The sequence below is a fragment of the Caenorhabditis briggsae genome (genome assembly GCF_000004555.2).
Source record: "Caenorhabditis briggsae complete genome, chrI, whole genome shotgun sequence".
NCBI lineage: Eukaryota > Metazoa > Nematoda > Chromadorea > Rhabditida > Rhabditidae > Caenorhabditis > Caenorhabditis briggsae.
Window position 1 is genome coordinate 8174677 of NC_013489.2, and position 20832 is coordinate 8195508.

The following is a 20832-nucleotide window of genomic DNA, read 5'->3' on the forward strand; positions in this document are numbered from 1 at the left end:
ACACTTCAAACAATAACATTCAAGAGAGAAATCTTTAAAATATAATTTATAAATGAATATCACAGAATTAAAGTAATAAGCACCTGATAAATTACATAAGCTCGTTATTTCCTTTGACTAAGAATTGAATTCAATGTCGATTGTCGTTTCTCAAGAGCACCTGGCTGATTGGACAGTGTCTTATCACTACGAACTGATAGAGCAAGAAGATAGTTGAGTTCCGTGGCGCTGAACAGCGATCTGGAAAATGAAGAGAAAACGGATTTATGAATTCGTCGAGAGCTCACCTCTTCTCTGGAACAATAGCCAGAATGCCGTCCGGTGTGTTATCGAGGAGCAAATCGAAGAAAGCTCGAGCTCTATCTAGATCCGATTCTCTTCGGTTTGTGATTCTTGATAATCTTTGTTGAACTCCCCATACATTCCGACATACTCGTTTCTTGGCGGCTTCTGTGAGACGTGGCATGAATTGACTGCAATCTTAGAATTAATCTTCGTTATATTATTGTTGTGCGAAAAAATTGGAGTCGAGACGCAGACAATTGAACAAAAAATTTCTCTGCGTCTCCACCGAGTATGTGCTATTTAGGCTTGCCGCTTCGAGGTACATACCGTATTCAGACTGCAAAAAGTACTCTCTAATGGGGGTATTCATGTAGCGAAATTATGTATTGAAATGCATTTCGGCGCCCTCGAAATTCAATGCAGGAACGTCGCGAAATGTATTTCAAAGCATTTCGCGACGTAACTGAATATGCATTGAAATACATAGCGTGGCGTGATATTTTGTCTGGAAAATGTGATGCACCTTTAAGCTTTCTGAAGGATCGTGCAAATTCCTAGTCGTTATAGATTCATTCCTAGTCGTTATAGATTCATGTATGGTCGTTTTCCGGAAGAAAAAATGTCTAAAATGGTCATTTTTGAAAGTTTTTTACAGAAAAAATCTATCTCTCTTGCAGTTTTGACATTTCTAGGAGTTCTATAGCTCAAAAAAACCGCAATAATTTTCTCTACATTTTCTATGAACGAATTTTTAATTCGTCTGATAAAACTTTTTTATAGTCAAAAAACAACGCAAAAATGCTATTTTGTGCAATTTCATGAGGTTTTTGAATTATAAAAAAGTTTTATCAGACAAATTGAAAATTCATCCATAGAAAATGTAGAAAAAATAATTGCGGTTTTTTTGAGCTATAGAACTCCTAGAAATGTCAAAACTGAAAGAGGAGATAGATTTTTTCTGTAGAAAACTTTCAAAATGACAATTTTAGACATTTTTTCTTCCGGAAAACGACCATACATGAATCTATTGTCTATTCAAAATAATCGCGCGAGTGAACGAGTGAAAACGTCTGCGTCTCTACAGCGCCTCTACAGGTTTGGAGACTCTCTACACGTTTTTTACTTGTTCATCCGCGCGATTATTTTGAATAGACGATATAACCACTAATTAATTTTTTAAGAATCATTTGAATCATCTTGGAACTCCACAAAATCAGATAAAAAATTCTGAAATTATGGTTTTAGACCATTGTGATCGCGCCAAATTTTTTTTTCTGTAGATCAAAATTTAATTTGAAGTTCGATAATGTTTTGTGGGAGACCGGGCAGTGTGGAAAAGAAAAATCGAAAAGTGAGGAATGGAGCGATGAACAATTAAAAATGTTGAATTGCGCCGAAGGCGCAACAGCCAGCAGGCTGGTATTTCATATTACTAGATGTTCCGTTCTGAATCTCACCTATAGTGTATGAATAATGAAGCGCATAAATGACCAAGACCATCGAATACGTATGATAATTTTGATGACGATAAAACGTCCTTCAAATTATCATGAAATTGGTGTAGATCTTTTCCAAGGGCAACAACTTCTGGATCGACTTCATTATTGGATGATGTGTTGCGATACTTGACCAGTGGTGCGAGATGGAAGAAACAGTGAACACGGATTTCGATATGAAGAAGAAGCAGACAGGAATCAGCAATTGATTCGAGACGACGAACACAATCCTCGATAGCAGAAGGAACAGAGTTCTGGAAAATGGGAATATGATTTAATTATTCAGATACATTAGAAACTGAAAGATAAGTACAATTGTTTTTCCTTAACATTATAGGTCTTTTTTGACAAATAAAAACGTACGTTATCGATCATTTGACCATCTTTAAGCTGAACTTGGACCATGCAAGTGTCTAGCATCAACTTTACAGGAGCAGGAAGTGAATAAACTAGCTCACGAATCTGAAACACGTTTCTTTAAAGTTATCATTTTATGTAGACCAACTTCATCGCTGAACCACCGCAAGGACTCGTGTAGACTCGCAAACATTTTGATATCGTTCATATCCGTTATCAAGTTGTTCTCATTCAAACTATTTTGAGCCTGGTGTCCAAGATTTCCTATCAAAATTTCCGATTCTTTTTTGTTCCTTTCTCCAACATCTTGTTCACTTTCAACTGCTGGAGTCATTGGGGACATGGAAGCAGTGTGCCAGTTGGGAAGACTCATTAGAAGACGTGAAATATCATCATCGGCTGTCCATGCGGCTGATATCTTTTGACAACGCGTGGGAGCTGATTCAGATGATGGCATCGATGGGTCTGCGGTTTTTGGAGTCATCTGGAAAATATATTAGCATTCGTCAAAAGTGACTGGCAATTGTAAGACATGCCTTTTCATATACATCCGTCATATTTTTAAAATAATCTGTGAGCACGAGAATCCATAGAGCCGCAAAACGATCTGCATAAAGCTCAAGGGAGATTATCAAATCATGAATATCCTTGCATAGAGTCAGCACTTTCTCGCATGATGGTAATATCTTCTGAAAACATTCAACATTAGATATCATCAAGCGAATACAAATACCTTATTGCTGGAAATCCTAACAGCTTCTCCACCTCTCAGGGCTCCTTCTATTCGTGATGCGAGTTCGCCTTTAACTCTTTCAACGAACACTCTCATCACAAAAGAATGCATAAACCGCCGCAATTCGCATGGAGAATCATTCATATTCTTTTCGGTTGTTTCCATGAGACGACTGAGAATCGGGAAAATCACTTTGATATTATACGCGGAGGGTTTGCAAATGACGGCCTTTGCCTAAAAAAAGTAATACATTTATTCGAGAAATATGAGATGAAATTGATAGAAAGAATGCGGGAAAGAAAATCTACGAATAAAATCTTTCAAAATGGCTGGTGGACCAGCTATAGTCCAAGTCAAGTGTAGGGGCGAGGGAATCAAGAGGAATTTTTCCCAAACGTCAATTCCTCCGGACTAAGCCTAGACTTGATTATTTTACACACACGGTTCCACAAGGACAGATATTTATGCAGGAAATAGTCAATATAATGACCATTAATTTTGTACATACAAGGGGCTCTGTTTGATTGACTGAGTAAAATATAGGTTGAAATAAGAACGTTCAATTTGAAAAGTTGAAAGCGATAGGCTCACTTGATGGCTTGAAGAAGTTGTGTTCGGAGCCGCGCATGCGGTGTTTTCAAAGCGAAAAAGTTGCTTTCTTCCGACAGATCCCATCATGTTTTGTTTTTCTAAAAGTGGATTGATGTCCAGGTGCTCGGAAACCACAACCTAAAAAGATTGATATTTTTGATTAGAAACATCCCAGAATAAATACCTCAATAGCAGATTGGGCGGATCTCCAAAAAGAAGTGAGAACGTCGTTTCTACCAAGTTGCTTCTCAACAAGAACTCCGAACTCGGCATGCTTCTGACTAGCGGAATCAAATTGTGCTGATAACTGAAATAATGAATATTAGGTTTTTATCTTTGTTTAAAGTCACCAGTTGCATAAGCTGCTTCAAGTGTGTCGTGTCGCCCTCATTGCTCTCATCAATACCTGCACCAATCTTCATCACCTGGACAGTATTGACAATCTTAAAATGAAATTCATTGATTTGGCCAATTCGATCTTAATTTCACCATTTTGTCAATCATATTCTTCCCCAACATCATCAAACGATCTACATCCCAATTTCTCTCTTCCACAGTTCTAAACAGTGTAGATAGAGCGTATACTGAAGAAACAATTCTTGATTTTCCCGTGGTATTGTGGAATGAAGATACAGGACTAGAAGCGCTCCGAGATTTGGTTAATAATGAAGAACAATATGGGTTTTGATTAATACGATGCTCCGGTATAGTTCGAATGATATGGAGAAGCTGTAAATACGGTAACAGTTTGTACTTCCTTCTATTGAAATGTACTCACATGTTTCTCGAATGGCTCAACAACTAACATATTAACAAGGGTATCATTGATTCTGTCGATGAGAACTTTTGTAAATCTTTCGATTTCCGCAGAAAGATGCGAAAGTCCCTCGACTCTTGCCAGACGGCCATTTATAAGCTCTCCTGAAACGAGAAATTTCTGTACGAATCTCAGTGTACTTTTATTTTTCTTCAAAAGCAAGAGAAAATCTTTACGACGATATTACTCTTGTCCGAAATAAATGCACGTTGCGGCCGAGAAAACAACGGTGGGCGGAGCTTAGCTCCCACAGAGAGAACTCCACTGTATTTTTCAAATTATAGCACACGCCTTCAATACAGTACCTCAACATTTATTGAATTTTTGCCTTTTTCTCTTAGTTTTTCGCTTGTTTCTGTCTGATTTTATGTAATTCTTATAAATCTTTCATTTTTTTGTCTTATAAAATAGAAAAAAACAGCCAAATAGGGCCCAAAATAAAAAACGTCCGAGATACTGTATTTAAAGGCGCATGCATTCATTTGTTGTTTTCGCTGTGCGACCGCTTGGGTTCAAGCGAGGGGGTCAGAAAAAGCGCCCCAGCAAACTCGTAGGTCAGAAGAAATTTAATAATTTCAAAGTGAACGCGGGTTTGAACTAGATCATGATCTATTTCTTAAAAATCAACTGGTTGCAACGCGCGTATTTCTCTCATCGTTTAAAACTGTGATACTCAGCCAACAAAGTTCGGCAGCGAATTGAGAATTTTTGAAAAATTTACTGGGGCGCGTTTTCTGACCCCCTCGCTTGAACCCAAGTGCGACCGACGATGTGTTTTGAGTAAATTTTTGGCCGCAACGTGCATTGATTTCGGACGAGAGTAATATTTTCATAACGAAATACCGCAGCAACTTTGATCTATTTCTTCGCCGGAAAAACTTTTTGACTCACTTGATTCAGTCACCGTATCTGCTGCCAGTTGGTACTGTTCTTTGGAAATTAGATTTTCAATTTTTGATGGTGCCTCTCGGAGTTCTTCTCTGAATCACAAACTTTTATGATTTGTTTCTTCTATTTCCAACTCACAGTTTAGCCATTATATCGCAAACTGACTTTTGTTGCGCATTTTCATGCCAAAGCTTCTTTAAGTCGTCTCTTCGTAACTCCAGTAAACTCTTAACGGTATGAAGAGCATTCCGGACGTTGTGAATTCGTTCTCGACAGTCTGGAGATTGTATTAATCGTGCAGGATAAAAAAAAACAACAGTCTCACTAGAAATGTTGGATGAAACATCACGAAACGAGACCAAGCATTTCTCTACGTCTTGCTGATGATCTGGATTTTTTTTTGTCTTTAGGGAATGTCAAAACAAAAACTTGCCCTTAACAAGTCGATCGATGCGCGCTCCTGATTCCTTGTATCCCTTTTCCAGTCTTGACTTTTCAGCTTCTCTTTGATCTTCCGAGACTGACGAGGTTAATGAACGAATAACATTGATAAGAAGGCCTGTCTCATTTGACTGAAACAAAATTTATAGAGTTTTTTGTGTCTATGTTTGCGATATTCGATATCAGCTTACGTTTGATGTCGATCTATCGGCTGGCATCGGACGTTGTCTTCTGGCAGCTGCTACCGGAGCATATCCACCACCATTCATCGTATTGAAGTATTATTTTTGTCTTTAATTTTTCTCGAGAATCTTGATTTGTGGTCAATTTTCCTCGAGACACGTTCGCGATCGGAGTGCGAGTAAACAAATTTTTGCAGTGGCCTAGGTTTCGCTTTTAGACGGCCGGGGGACGCGAGTTGCTTGCAAGCATGCATGAAGAAGATTTCAGTGTAAAGCATGATTGCTGTTTTTCGCATGAACACAAACCAAATTAGTTCCTTATTGATTCCAAGAGATCTTTGTTATAGCTGCAGATGGTTATTGGTTAATAATATTGAGCTATCTAGAAAAGATCTCTTTGTTAATCGTTTAAACAATTTTTAAACAATTTTTTTTGAATATTTGTATTCCAGTGATTTCCCGAAGAGTATTGAAGACGTTTTCATGACGACACTGCGAGCGACCAATTCCTCAGAGTCTTCTGAAAATCACACTCAAGACGAGGAAGTATGTTTGCAATTCACAAACCTGATAAAGTTCCATGAAAATTTGCAGCAACGCGATGGCTCAGATGTAACGGAAACTGGGGACTCGAGAAGAAAATCAGATAAAAGTGAAAATACTTGTCTGTCAAGCACAGCTACCACAGTTACGTCTGCAATGGCTTCTCAATGGCTGAATCATATGAAGCGAACATTCAAGAGACATGCGATTGCACTTTCTGAAGAGCAACAAGTGATTCTCAAAAAGATGATTAATGATGTAAGAATTTATACTTCCCGGCTTGCTCCTCAAATGTTCGCTAATGGTTCGAAGAAAAATAGAGCTGCAATAAACATCACCTTGACATAATTCTTACCTACACACATGAATGATTTTTTCAGGAATTATACCCACAACATGCTTCACCTGAGGTTCCTATACGCGACATTATGATGCTGTATAGTCGAGGCCTAGAAGCACTTCATGACGGACGTTATCGGGAGACCTTCGATCGTATCCGGCCGTGTATTCCATACCTGAACACGAATGTTCTGGTTTGGATCCGAATCTCAGAATCACTCATTTTTGAGTTCTATGAGGTGAATACCGCTTAAATTACTTAGACAAAAATAAATATTTAGGAAGTTTGGGAGTTCACTGATATTTACACACGACTGTTCGAGAGATGCCCGCGCAGATATCTTCCATCCATCCGTCGGCGGTGTAATGAACTTAGGCAACGACATGAGGATATGACCATACAATATGCTGAACTTGCTACCTTAATGATGTTTTCATTGGCGAAATACTCTATCCGAGAGCCTGTCCACTTTGCTGCGGCTTCTATTCGAGGATTCTTATTACTGAAACTAAAGAAATATGCGTAAGTGTTTTTTTTTCTGGAAACATCATCAAATCCGTTTCTTGTGCAGAGAGGCGATAGAAGTTGTTGACTTCGTGATAACGAAATATGACAGACCAGACGAATGGAAAGACAACTTATCTACCCTAATAACCTATAAAGCCGAAGGAATGCTAGGAATAGGCCGATATAATCGAGCTATCGAATATTGCCTGCGGATCATAAAGGAAACAAAAAGTTGTCGGGCGAAACATCGTGCTATCATGCTCATTGCAATGGCGTATATGCGGAAAAGCAACTTTAAAAAAGCTCATGAATACGTCCTCGTGAGTTTGAATCTATCAAAGAATAGGCCAAATAACAATAAAGTATATTTTAGATGCTTCTGAAGGAAGATAAACTCGATGAAAATATGATGGAAAATGTAGCTCTTCTTGGACTTAACTTGGCTCATTTGATGGGAAATAGAGAATTGTTCAAAAAGTTCGAAGAGATGCTCCAACGAATCGTTTATTAATAATTAATAATCTGACGGTCAACTGCTTTGATAATAACCTGTTTATAATCGCAAATCTCAAGATTATCATTATAATCATTATCCTCTGATATTGGCAAGACATGTTTGTACTTCGTTCTTTCATTTTTTTAACAAAAATAAAAAAATGTTCACGATCTGGATTGATAGTTTGAATAAAAAGAGTCGGCATCGTTGGGTTCGTATCCCGTATAACATTTATATTTTGCTGCTTTGACCATAGAATTCAAGACTCAAAAAAGAAAATGGCAGGTGTTGTACATAAATGTGATGATCGGGCACCGTCTGGCATTATGGCGATGGAATAGGAGTTATACAACGTATGAAAAATTAACATGAAATCAAAAAACATGGGTTGTTGCAGAGCTGTTGCCAATGCTGATGTCGTGGTTTGTGGAGGAGGAATATCTGGAACCTCAATTGCCTATCATTTAGCAAAACGGGGAAAGAAAGTTGCACTGGTTGAAAAAGATTCGTATGTGTTTCATAAAAGACATCGACTGGGTTTGAAGCGTCCAGCGCGTCAAAATTCTGAATTTTCTTCTATCTGTCATTAAAAAAACGGAGCTGTGGTAGAGAAACGCCGGTGGCCGTGGTCGAAGGTCCCACAGCAACAACTACCGTAACCTACAAAGCATTTGTAATTTCAGAAATCAAGTTCTCGTTTTTAACTGCTGAAAACTCGACGAAAAACAGTGAACAACGAGAATTCAGATCCGGAAAATAATAATTGTTTTACGGCAGTTGTCGTTTTGGGACCTTCGGCGCACAGCCACCGACGTTTCTCTTCTGCAGCTTCGGTTATTTTCGAGCCAGAAAAATATGAATCAGCCGGCTGATTTTGAACTTTTTATAAGTTTGAAAAATATTATAATTTTTCCCTTGTTTCGCTTATCCAAAACTAACTTTCAGGATAGGATGTTCGGGAGCCACTGGACTCTCCGCAGGGCTAGTCTCTGCACCGATATTTTGGCAGGATACTAGTCTTCAGGCGATCGCACAAGCCTCTCTCGATCTGTATTCTCATTTGGCCAACACTTGTAAATTTCGTATGTCCTTTTCAGATAATTTTTTTAACTATCATTTTTGTTCAGGATACGTTAAATGTGGCAGAACATATCTTGCTTCTAGTATGGCTAATGAAATACTTTTGCGGCGAATGTATTCGAGAGGTGTCGTGCATAACGACAAAGTGGAATTGCTTGATTGCCAGAGTGAGATGCTAGAGAGGTGGCCGTTTTTGCAAACTGAAGATGTTCAGGTAACGACTATGAATCACCCTTCTAATCATAAAAGTTCTTCAGCTGGCCCTCTACTCTCCTGAAGATGTCGCCCTGGATCCTGTCGCTCTTTGCCAACATCTCGCACTGATAGCTAAAGACCATGGTATCGATATTTTTGAGAGATCCTGAAGACATAAATTACATTTGAGGTGCTCTGATATACGAAAGTAATCCAGTTCTAGAAGTGCATATCGGAGATGAAAAGCAGGTTTATGGTGTTTCAACGAAGATGGGATTCATTGAGACTAGTCATTTTGTGGATGCTGCTGGAATTGTAGGCAAAGAATATGATTTCAGATTAATCCTTCATAGATTTTTAGTGGGCTGGTAGTCATCTTGTGAAAGCACTTCCTCACCAGCATATTCAAACAGCCGCTTATCCATGTACTTATTCTTATATTCATACCTCAAAGTTGCCTACTGGATCGGTTAGTGATATGACACCTAGTAAGTTACTGAATAATCTTTTTTCTGCTAAAAGTCATAGCTTTAGTTTTCAATGATCTTGACGGAAACATCATGCTTCGAACAACCTCATTCAAAACATTGTGTGCTGGATTCGCGGAAGAAAGTGTTCGACCACTAGCCAGGCAGACTGGTTCTGCTGCTCCGTGGCAACATCCGGAACCGGATTGGAACATATTTGGTATCGTAACCGTCTACATGGTTGTGTTTTTAAAACTATCATTTTACAGACTCCAATCTTGAGAAGCTCATTTCACGGTGTCCGATGCTTGGTGATTGCAACCACGGTGACTTGATTGTTGGAATGGAAGCATACACTCCTGACAAACTTCCGACGATCGGTGAAAGTTCTCAAGCAAAAGGTTATTGGGTCATGTGTGGAATGAATGGTCAAGGACTATCATTGGCTGGTGGACTCGGAAAAATTCTCGGAGAACTTATGTGTGAATCGCAGAGTTCCACGGCCGACGTCGCTCGTGTTGATGTTGGAAGATTCATTGACTTACATGCAAACAGTCAGTACTTGATAGGAAGAACACCCGAAGTAGCTGCATTGACTTATTCAAATCTATACCATTCCCATCAGTGCCATACGGCTAGAAATCTACGCATGGCTCCGATTTATCATCAGTTGAGAGATGCTGGTGCTATTTTTGGAGAGATTATGGGCTATGAGCGGCCGTTGTGGTTTGAAAAAACGCCAAAGTCAGAAAGGAATGCATTGATGAGTGGACAAGATTCTCTAGTTGGAAAACCAGAATGGTTTGAAAGGGTCGCCAGTGAATATGAGGCTTGTCGGGAACGAGTCGGTTTAATGGATATGAGCAGCTTCACAAATATGACATTACGGTTAGGGCTCACAGTAACAATATCATTCTTTAATTTTCACTTGCAGGGGGAAGACGCTGTTGAGTATCTTCAATTCCTGTGCTCAGCGAACGTTGACGAACCGATTGGGACAACAGTTTATACAGGAATGCAGCACCAGAAAGGTGGCTACGTCACTGATTGCACTCTCAGTAGACTTGGTGACAAAAAGTTCTTTATGGTTGCACCCACAATTCAACAGGAGCGAGTGCTTGTCTGGATGAAAAAATGGCAATCCATTTTAAAAGCTCGGGTTCATGTTCAAGATGTCACTGGTGCTTACACTGCTCTTGATCTGATTGGACCATCATCTCGTTATTTGATGGGAGATATCACCGGATTGTCCATGAGCAGTAATGACTTCCCGACGTTCAGATGCCAGGAGATCAATATTGGAATGGCGACTGGAATAAGAGCGATCAGTGTTACTCATTGCGGAGAACTTGGATGGGTCATATACATACCGAATGAAGTGAGTTTCATAGACTCAGCCAAAGATAGATAAGCACTGGAATTGATTTCTAGGTGGCCCAGAATGTCTACGAGAAAATTCTGGAAGCAGGAAAGGAATATAGTCTTCAACATGCTGGATACTATACTCTACGACAACTGCGTATAGAGAAGTTCTACGTGTATTGGGGACAAGATATCAATGCGACTGTAACACCAGTAGAATGTGGAAGACTCTTCCGAGTCGATTTCAAGGTTCAAATCTCCTGTTTCTAGATTCACAAGAACTATTTGCCTTCAGAAAGATTTCATTGGTAAGAAAGCACTCGAAGAACAGGTTGAACGTGGTGTGAATAAGCGCTTCGTGCAATTGCTTGTTGATGGGCATGATAAAGAAACCGATCCATGGCCACAAGGTGGAGAAACTATTCTCAAAGATGGGAGACCTGTTGGTTTGACAACTTCTGCTGCATATGGATTCACATTGGGCTGTCAGGTACTTTTTTTGGGCCGGGTTTCGATTTTCTGCTATTCAAACTTTGGAAAAATTGTTTTTCATCTCCTGTTAGTTCTTGTTAGTTGCTCGTAACCCCACTGAATCTCTTCAAACGACTACGGTAAATATCTACAAGCATGTTGAGTAACTATCCCATTGTAATTGCAATGCATTGTTCAATTACTCTATTAGATTGTTGTTTTAGACTGACAGGAGCACCTGCTAAGTGCTATCTTACTGAAGTGACATCCCATCCATCAAAGTCTCCATTAACACTGTCACGTGTTTCTTTATTGTTCCGACTTTTAGACTTCTGGGAAAGAATTTCTGAACTTCTGGGAAAGTATTCTGAACTTCTGGGAAAGTAGACAATTGAAAATTGTAGGCGATTAGATACTGTCATCTGGAAGGGGATGATGAGGTCATTTAGCACTCTCCTAGCCGTCTGCAACCGTAATAGCAGGTGATACATCGCTGGGAAAATTGGATGGGGGAACAAACAACGGGGGATCATGGGAAAGAGTAGAGCTCTGAAACATGTGCAAAGTAAATTGGACACAGCTAAGTCTAGATGTAGAGATATGTTCTGGGGAATAGGAACAGGGGCCACTGATTAGAAACAGTTAAAAAATTATTCTTAAGTTTGCAATGAAATTCTTTTTTGAAGGTTTGCATTGGCTATGTCGAAAACAAGGAGTTCGGAGTTTCGCCTGAATTCGTCTCATCGGGACATTTCGAAATCGATATCGCTGGAAAGCGCTTCACATGTCGTCTCAACGTTCATTCACCGTCACTTCCAATGATATCCAGTGAACATCCACTTCATTACAGACCCACACAGTGACCAATCCTTGCCTATCATACAGCGAATTTTCCGATGAATGGTAAAATGTCTAATTAGAAGTTTAGGCTAACTAGTTGAATTTTTTGTAATTCACATCTGTAGTTTATTATTTTCCCCATCACCATAGAGATTCCATATTGCTTGTATTATATTTTTTTTTCTATGTCCTCTTCCACCCAGTGTGCTTCTTCCATTTCTACATAATAAACAGAGACTTTGCACTCTCCAGTTTCTACATTATATCTCCCAAGAACAAGTACGCAGCGCGGCACCGCTCGCATCGCACCGATCAATTTTGGCCGTTTTGCGACGTCGCGCTTCGAGTTTAAAAAAACAAGACAACGAACTATGTTCATAACTTTGATTAATAGGTGAATCACATTCTTGTATCATGTTCTTATCAGAATTTCGAAGAAAAATCTAGGTTTTCCTTGAAGGATTGATTAGGATTCAGAATTGGTTTTTCCAGAGTTGCAAGTTTTCATTATCTTAGTCCCTTCTCGTTTTCTCAAGTTTCTATAGATTCTGGAGTATTTCTTGCAGCTTCGAAAATTCCCTTGCCACATCAAAATTCGCCATATATGGATCAATGGAACCATCCCAATCATCAGAATCATCAAAACCTTCAAAGCCATCCAAACCACCTGAATCAGAATCAAGCAGGAACAATTATAACTGCCAATTCGCCTATGTCTCATTCCCACATGGGACATGTCCCGGTCAGTTTGTATGAGACGTTTGAAACACACAACAGTATCTTTCTACAGAAGGAAGAAGTTCAGTACATCATGAGACAAGTGACAGATAGTGTTCGCTTTGCAATGTGCGAAGCTATTAGACAACGATCTCTGCTCTGGGATTCGTCTCGAGAGAAATGTAGCTCAGCCGCTAGGAAAAGACTTTTCGGTGAAGTTGTAGATGTCATCAATTCTCAATTTGTATTGAATCCACCAATATCAAGTGAGTAAAATTTCGAGATTCAACTCTCAAAAACTTTCCCTGAAAAAGTGGGTGGAGGCAAATTGCAAGCTACGGTTTTGTAGCACTTTTTACAGTTTTGGATGCTATCATGAAAAAACTGTGTGGCAAAACTGTAAGCAGCTTTAAAATTAGGTTCCGCCCACTTTTTACCGGAATCTAAGCGACCCGAAATATTCACCAAGCTATGTTTAGTGGAAGAAGTTGAAAAACACTGGAAGAACCTGAAAGACACATATGTGAAGACCCGTCGAAAGTTAACATATGATCGAGAGGGATGTTTGAACCGACCAAAATGGAAGTTTTTCGACGCGCTTTTGTTTCTTGACACGGCGAATCATCATAATTCCGAATATATTATGAAAAAGCGGTCTCTATCAATGCCGTTTCCAAGTTCTTCATTCGAAGCTTACCACGGAATACCAAGTAAAAAAGAAAAACTAGAAGAAACACCGACCGACGAATTCATGGAATTCTGCAGATCTCTCTATCTCCCTCTCAAGGAAATTGGTTTGAAAGACAAGGTTCAATGGCTTACACTTCAGAAAACTATTAGGGACATCATTTACAATGCCCAACTAGAAAATATTAAAGGTCCACCGAATATGTAATAGGTTGAATAAAGCTCGTTTTGAAGATATGTTTTCAACAATTTATTGTAACAATAAAGAAGCACTTAAGCGCTCTCAGATGGAACACTGAGAATGATGTCAGAATCTCCGGCATCAGTAACAGCGAGGGTGCATACGCGGAAAAGACGTCCGCAAGCGGTTCCCAATTCGATGTTGTTTCCGTTGTAGTGATGGACTCCAGTCTTAGCGAGCATGGCGTAGTATTCGATCTCGGACTTTCTGAAATGCTACATTTGATTACTTCTACGAAATTGCTTCACAAACCTGAGTGGTGGGGTGTTGTTGGCAATAATAACAAGCTTGGCCTTTCCGTTGAGAAGAGACTTGAGGGTCTGCTTGTATCCGAGAACGTACTGTCCGTTTTCATGACCATAGAGAGGCGAGAGTTGATGTTCTCGGCATTTTTCTTGACCTGGAATTCGAATGTTCGGAAACACCTCTCATTTTCAGCAGTTGTTTCGAGCTCTTACGTTGAGCACCCAGAGCCTGTGACAGAATGAGTGGGGAAGTTACTCCTTCTCAATTAAATCACGAGCTCCGGATCAGTCCATCGCTGCTCGAAAATTTAACTCCAGAGAAACTTCACTAACCTGTGGCTTAGCAGCTGGAGCCATGATGATTTTACCTGCAAATGGAAAAAATAAATGCGTGAACTTGATATACCACGTAATTAGAGCAACAGACGAACAATGAATATACATATCCAACGTTTTCACGACAAGAAAAAACTTCTAAATATTTCAACGTCTCTGAAAATAACCGGGTGAGGACTAAAATCACAGAAGAAACTTCTCCCAGCTTTAAACTGATAAAATTAACTTTTCAAAACTCTGTAGTGATACGAAAAGGAAGAGAAAAACTGCAACAAACGCCCGAAAATTAGGGAAAAAGCTTTTTTTAGGAGCGCAAAACGGCGGGATGCAGTGATGACTACGGTCAGCGGCGCTTTCGTTGCGAGACCCATCGAACAACCCAGCCTCCCTTTAAACATGTGTGTCTCTTTTTCCGGTTTTTGGGATCCGAGTTCTCCTGGCTCTGAGCAAAAGGACAGTAAATCCCAATTTAAACTGCTCAAAAACCCATAAAAATTTAAAAAATCTAAAAAATCACCAAAAAAAATTCCCCTTGCCGATCCGACATCAAAAAGTGAGTTTCATTGATTTTTCACCATTTCGAAAATCGATATTTCCCTGCTCGCACGCTTTCTCGCAGCTGTTTTCACTTTCCCACAATTATGAAATTTCCTTGAATGAATAGTGCTTTTTATATTGCGCTGAACGGTTTGGCTAAGCCATAATAAAAGATATATGAGACAGCTGCAATCTTCCCAGGAGCATCTTCCAGGCGGAGTCCCCTGTAGTTGTCCCTTTCTGTTGTAGGCGGAGTCTACCGGTAGGGACCGTTCCGCCCCGCCTACTAGCCTAAATAGATCATCTACTGTTTTCCATTCATTCAGCGTTCAGTTGGTCAGCTGAGCGGTTTGCGTCCCCTCCCTTCATATTCCTAAACCCCTATAAAATCCGAGTACGCTGGTCGTTCGGGATAAAAAAAGTTAATCACTATTTCTTATTATCTACTTCAGTAGAACCATGGAAATGAACGTCGCTACTCCTGCTCCTGCCGTCGCTGGCGCTGGTGCCCCTCAACCAGGACAAAATCCAACTGGCTCGTCTTACACCATGGCGTCGCTCTACGTTGGAGATCTCCACCCGGACGTCAATGAGTCGATCCTCTTCGAGAAGTTCAGTGCCGCCGGACCTGTTCTTTCTATCCGTGTCTGCCGAGACAATGCTACACGTCTTTCTCTCGGATACGCCTATGTCAACTTCCAGCAACCAGCTGATGGTAAGAAGAAATGAAACAACAATATCAAGTTAAACTTTCGTTTTCAGCTGAGCGGGCTATGGACACGATGAACTTCGAGGCTCTCCATGGAAAACCAATGAGAATCATGTGGTCGCAGAGAGATCCAGCTATGCGCCGATCTGGAGCTGGAAACATCTTCATTAAGAATCTCGACAAAGTTATCGATAACAAATCGATTTACGACACATTCTCGTTGTTTGGTAACATCTTGTCGTGCAAGGTAATGTTTTCTATAGAGCAGTCGAAAACCGCCTTGAATTCATGTTGTACAGGTTGCTATCGACGAAGAGGGATCCAGCAAAGGATATGGTTTCGTCCACTTCGAAACTGAAGAGGCTGCACAGAATGCTATCCAAAAAGTCAACGGCATGCTCCTTGCTGGAAAAAAAGTCTTCGTTGGCAAATTCCAACCACGTGCTCAGCGCAATCGCGAGCTCGGAGAAACAGCTAAGAAGTTCACCAATGTCTACGTGAAGAACTTCGGAGAGCATTACAACAAAGACACTTTGGAAAAGCTCTTCGCCAAGTATGGTACCATCACCAGTTGCGATGTCATGACTTCCGAAGGCAAGTCTAAGGGATTTGGATTTGTCGCTTTTGCTGAGCCAGAGGAAGCCGAAGCCGCTGTTCAAGCTCTCAATGATTCACCAGTCGAAGGATCTGACTTGAAGCTTCATGTTTGCCGTGCTCAGAAAAAATCCGAGAGACACGCTGAGCTGAAGAAGAAGCATGAACAACATAAGGTTGAACGTATGCAAAAGTATCAAGGTGTCAACCTGTATGTGAAAAACCTCGACGAGTCGGTGGACGATGAAGCTTTGAAGAAGCAATTCGAGTCTTTCGGAAACATCACGAGTGCCAAGGTTTGTTGAGCTGTTTTCAAACGCCCTTATTAAAAATCTTTTCTTCAGGTCATGACTGATGAGAATGGAAGATCCAAGGGATTCGGATTTGTATGCTTTGAGAAGCCGGAGGAAGCCACTACTGCTGTCAGTGAAATGAATTCCAAGATGGTCTGCTCGAAGCCACTCTACGTTGCTCTTGCTCAACGCAAGGAAGACCGCCGTGCTCAGCTTGCGTCGCAGTACATGCAACGTCTTGCTAGCATGCGAATGCACACTAATGTCCCAGGAGGTGGCATGTACAGCCCTGCTCAACCAGGACCAGGATATTACGTTGCTAACCCAATGCAACAGCAACGCAACTTTGTTGGAGGACCACAACTTGCTCGCCCAGGAGGACGCTGGGGACCACAAAACCAATACCCTGTCCAAAGCCAATACATGATGGCTCAAGGACCAGGAGTGTACCAGAACCGCATGGGACGTCCACAAAACCAACAAGGTGGACCACGCGGGCCACCACAGCAGTACAGTCAGGTCGCTCAAGGAGGAGTTCGCATGCAAGGACCACCACGTGTTCCAAACGCCGGTGTCCAACAGCAAAACGTTCAGCGTCCTCCACCACAGCAACTACAACAGCAGCAACAGCGTCCAGCTCCATCCGGACCAAAAGCCCCACCACAACCATACAACCAACAATACCAGCAACCAAGACCACAAGGAATCGTCATCGGTGGACAAGAGCCACTTACAACGGCTATGCTGTCCGCTGCTGCTCCACAGGTACTAAAAACTATTTTTTTTCAACTTAAAATTGACGTTTTTCAGGAGCAAAAGCAACTTCTTGGAGAACGTATCTACGCTCTCATCGAGAAGCTCTACCCAGGACACAAGGATGCTGGAAAAATCACGGGAATGATGCTTGAGATCGACAATTCTGAATTGATCATGATGCTCCAGGATAGTGATTTGTTCCGCTCCAAGGTCGACGAGGCTGCCTCCGTTCTCGCTTCTGCTCAGAAGCAATAATTTTCCTATTGATTGTGCTGCTGCACCCCTTCACTTGGCTCAGCCTAACCCTTGTTTTTTTCTATTGTCCTTCCCCCTTTTGTTACTTGTTATGGTTGGTTTAGCCACCTCCACACCCACCATCCCCGAATAAGCTCACTTTGTGTTGTTTGTTCATGTTAAAATAAAAATATTTAAAAAATCAACTCTTCAATCACATCATACAGAATGGTTTTCTTGCAACAAATCGGTTCATGGAGCGCAAATCGGGTGCCTGGGAAGCTGATTAAAAAAATGATTTGAATTTATTAAGGTCCTTTCTCATGCTAATCCGAACATCAACCTCTGAGCCATTCAATCAAAACCTAATTTTTCTATATGGTTTCTTCCAGCTTTCGAATGATACAGGGCTCGTCCCAAGTTTCCACACCCCAGTTACAACCTTCTTACAGTCGAGGCAATTCACTGGTTTTTTTCTATTTTGCGAGATTTTGAACTAGCTTGCGAATATACACATTTCAATAACAAAATCTTGAGTTAATGTTAACATTTTTACGACAACAAATTGTCAGTTATTTTTTCAAAACCGCAGCAAAAACCGTAATTTTCATCTGAATCAATTATAACTTTTATTACAACACTGAAAAATGTTCGGAATAGCAAGAATAAAATTCCAGGTTCAATCTAAATAATGTTCGTATTGAGCAGTCATTAGTTCTCGTGTCAAAAGCCTTTCAGCCTTTCAGAAAATTTCGTTTTCAATACTTGTATGTTCAAATGTATCGATCAATCGTTTCGTAAGATCAGTGTTCGGTAGGAATGTGAATTATGAGAATACATTATTTATTGGAACTAAATTTTTAGAATAATAATACTACAGTTCATCATGTAAGTTTCTTTTCTCGAAATTCACATGGTATTCCTTCTTCTCTTTTTTCACTTTCGTTTGTCGAATGTTCAAGAAAGCATCTGCCTGCTCTGGTCGGTCTGGAATTTGACTGCAAAGCCAACGAGTTTGAGGAGTGTCTTTGAAATCTGAAAAAAACCATCAGGCTTGCAATATATTTCCAGAATCGTCTACTAACATTCTTGGCACATTTCTCTAAGACAATGGAGGGCATTCGGCTGTTCATTCAGCTCGCACCATTGAATTTCTAAACTACAGAATCTTTCTGGTCGAGTGATTACGGTAGCAACATCGATGATTTGATAAAACTTCTTTTTCATAACATTCTGGCATCCGTCATAGGTGAAACCACGTGGGAAGAGTGTGATATTGAGACCTTGAAAAGCAAGGCAAAGTTCTGCACACAAATTATGGAAAAGGTTTCCTCGGAGCCAGTAGTAAACTTTATCAAGCATCGCCGGTTGGAGAAATATTTTATGTTGAAGGACATTTGTGATTGACATACACGCTGTGCATTCAAGGCATACCACTGATTCAGTTAAATTTCCCACTGAAAACAATGGACAGTTGTTTGAAATCGTTTAACTATAAATAAATATTTTTGGTTTACCTTTAATTGCATAATCTTCGTCACATCCCGGAGCAATTGCAGTACATAACGATTTCGGAGAAGGGATGTGGTTATACAGCAAATGGGAAATATGATATTCGTCGTCTGTGATCAGAAGCGAATTTGGTTTCAGAACTCTCGAATGAATTTCTTCTGTAAATCGATGACACAAAGAACAGAATGGTCCAGGATGTGCGGCTGCCAATGTGGAAAAGTATCCAAACAATTGGTCTTCTGTGATGGAGTTGAAATCAGAAATTTGATTGTTGCAAACTTCAGATTCCCGCTTCATATAGTACTGAAGTTTGAAAATGTTGCGCTGATTGTCTCATTGAAAAACTCACATGAAGTGTCTTCATATACCATGCAAACGGATCTTGATCTTTCGTTCTGGTAACATATACGTTTTTGGGATTGAACTTCTTTTTTGTAGTTCTCTTTTCTTTTTGTAGTGTTTCTTCTGGTGCATTGGTAGATGGCAAACCAGATGATGTAGATCCAGCAGTTGCAGGTGAGGAATTTTGAGTGGATCCTGTATTTCCATCTGTTGTTGAGTCAGATGGAGCTGTTGATGGAGCAGCTGTTGTCGGAATGTTAGTTGTTGTTGAACGAGTCGATGTTGTGAACATGGTGGCATTGGGCTGAGGACATGGAGGTTGATCATCTTTGATTTTAATAAGGTCTTGAAGTTTTGGAGAAAAACTGAAGCCTTCGATTGGCTGGTAAGACTTCATTCGATCTTTCGATTTGGTCATCAAAGAAACAAGACGATCAATTTCGCGAGACGCCAGAACGTCGGCTACGGTTTCGATACGAAGACGGCTATCACGAAGGGTCTGCTGGCATTCTTCATGCTTAAAAAAATTACACTGAATTTCTGGTTTTCATTTGGATTAAATTTTTTATTGATGTCATAATGACTTCATGTATTATACAATTTTTTATAATGAATCGGTCCATTAATTAAAAATAACAACTCTTTTTTGTACTCTTGAAGGCACCAGATTCACAAGATATCTCGTAAAACCGGTGAGAGTGGTTCCCAAACATTTATCTTTGAGCCAATTTATCTCGGTTCCATTCAGAGGTATCAAAAAATGTTCAACTGATAAATTTTTAATCATAAAATGAGAAGTGTTTTGTCTGTTGACACATTTTTAATATCTTGAATAAGGATTGAGATAACTGAGCTCAAACTTTACAATGTAGTTACCCTTGTTTTGTCACACAAACTTTCAACTTGAAGTCTATATATCTCGGACCATGTAAAAGATATCAAAAAGTGATTAACTGACAAAGTATTTTCGAAACTATGATAAACATTTTATCAGTTGACCATTTTTTATACGTTTCACAGGAAATAAGATATGTGGGCTCAAAGTTGACGGTTTGAGTGGATTTCTATTAGAGTGTGTTGGGGATACCATTTTCCACACAAACATTTTCAGCATATAAACATTAAAAAAAACTAACAAATCCTGCGTTTGCCAGTAAGGCAGTGGCTGCTAATACAGCTAAAATAAACTGCATGTCCAGTGTATTCAAAGTGGAAATATGTGCTCAGTGAGCCCGACCGGAGGCAAATGATATTGGAAAATAGTTGTCGTTCGTTATCAGTTCTGTTGAGTTTGTATGATAATCAAACACTGTGATTGACCACTCTTCTCTACTCTTTCTTTCATTTTGTACCTGAGTTTTATTATGCGAAGTTTTGATATGAAACTATTCAGAGGCAACGTGGATTTCAGAAGAAACACCACGATTTTTTTCTGGGGAAGAAGACACAACGATATCACCATAGTTTCTCCGATTCCGAAGAAAAAATAAAGAAAATAATGATGCGATAACCTAGGATACGATTCGACAACATGTCCG

General features: G+C 40.0%; 7 protein-coding genes across 7 annotated transcripts; 4 read left to right on the top strand and 3 right to left on the bottom strand.

Annotated features, from left to right (window-relative positions):
* Positions 1 to 104: 104 nt before the first annotated feature.
* On the bottom strand, positions 105 to 5877 carry Cbr-sec-8 (the record flags this gene model as incomplete). The annotated part of the gene is made up of 16 exons (XM_045238217.1): positions 105 to 240; positions 288 to 473; positions 1743 to 2035; positions 2145 to 2243; positions 2287 to 2622; positions 2675 to 2827; positions 2872 to 3105; positions 3463 to 3600; positions 3647 to 3769; positions 3813 to 3905; positions 3952 to 4191; positions 4241 to 4383; positions 5171 to 5259; positions 5306 to 5555; positions 5601 to 5739; positions 5800 to 5877. The coding sequence occupies 16 exons, from the start codon at positions 5875 to 5877 to the stop codon at positions 105 to 107; spliced, it is 2730 nt and encodes a 909-aa protein (XP_045092063.1).
* Positions 5878 to 6273: 396 nt separating this feature from the next.
* CBG02211 lies at positions 6274 to 7691 on the top strand (the record flags this gene model as incomplete). The annotated part of the gene is made up of 6 exons (XM_002639719.2): positions 6274 to 6336; positions 6385 to 6591; positions 6714 to 6911; positions 6954 to 7195; positions 7245 to 7500; positions 7554 to 7691. The coding sequence occupies 6 exons, from the start codon at positions 6274 to 6276 to the stop codon at positions 7689 to 7691; spliced, it is 1104 nt and encodes a 367-aa protein (XP_002639765.2).
* Positions 7692 to 7979: 288 nt separating this feature from the next.
* On the top strand, positions 7980 to 12114 carry CBG02210 (the record flags this gene model as incomplete). The annotated part of the gene is made up of 11 exons (XM_045238229.1): positions 7980 to 8029; positions 8074 to 8184; positions 8622 to 8970; positions 9014 to 9095; positions 9142 to 9266; positions 9313 to 9439; positions 9486 to 9638; positions 9688 to 10796; positions 10850 to 11029; positions 11076 to 11270; positions 11938 to 12114. The coding sequence occupies 11 exons, from the start codon at positions 7980 to 7982 to the stop codon at positions 12112 to 12114; spliced, it is 2658 nt and encodes an 885-aa protein (XP_045092064.1).
* Positions 12115 to 12695: 581 nt separating this feature from the next.
* On the top strand, positions 12696 to 13082 carry Cbr-madf-10 (the record flags this gene model as incomplete). Its single annotated transcript, XM_002639717.2, has 1 exon — positions 12696 to 13082. The coding sequence occupies one exon, from the start codon at positions 12696 to 12698 to the stop codon at positions 13080 to 13082; it is 387 nt and encodes a 128-aa protein (XP_002639763.2).
* Positions 13083 to 13768: 686 nt separating this feature from the next.
* Cbr-rpl-30 lies at positions 13769 to 14338 on the bottom strand (the record flags this gene model as incomplete). The annotated part of the gene is made up of 3 exons (XM_002639716.1): positions 13769 to 13943; positions 13989 to 14136; positions 14311 to 14338. 3 exons carry the CDS (start codon positions 14336 to 14338, stop codon positions 13769 to 13771), a joined length of 351 nt encoding a protein of 116 aa, XP_002639762.1.
* Positions 14339 to 15313: 975 nt separating this feature from the next.
* Cbr-pab-1 lies at positions 15314 to 17461 on the top strand (the record flags this gene model as incomplete). Its single annotated transcript, XM_045238244.1, has 4 exons — positions 15314 to 15569; positions 15617 to 15810; positions 15863 to 16453; positions 16502 to 17461. The coding sequence occupies 4 exons, from the start codon at positions 15314 to 15316 to the stop codon at positions 17459 to 17461; spliced, it is 2001 nt and encodes a 666-aa protein (XP_045092065.1).
* An 853-nt stretch (positions 17462 to 18314) lies between these two features.
* CBG02206 lies at positions 18315 to 20487 on the bottom strand (the record flags this gene model as incomplete). The annotated part of the gene is made up of 5 exons (XM_002639714.1): positions 18315 to 18475; positions 18526 to 18897; positions 18958 to 19255; positions 19302 to 19811; positions 20431 to 20487. 5 exons carry the CDS (start codon positions 20485 to 20487, stop codon positions 18315 to 18317), a joined length of 1398 nt encoding a protein of 465 aa, XP_002639760.1.
* Positions 20488 to 20832: the final 345 nt, after the last annotated feature.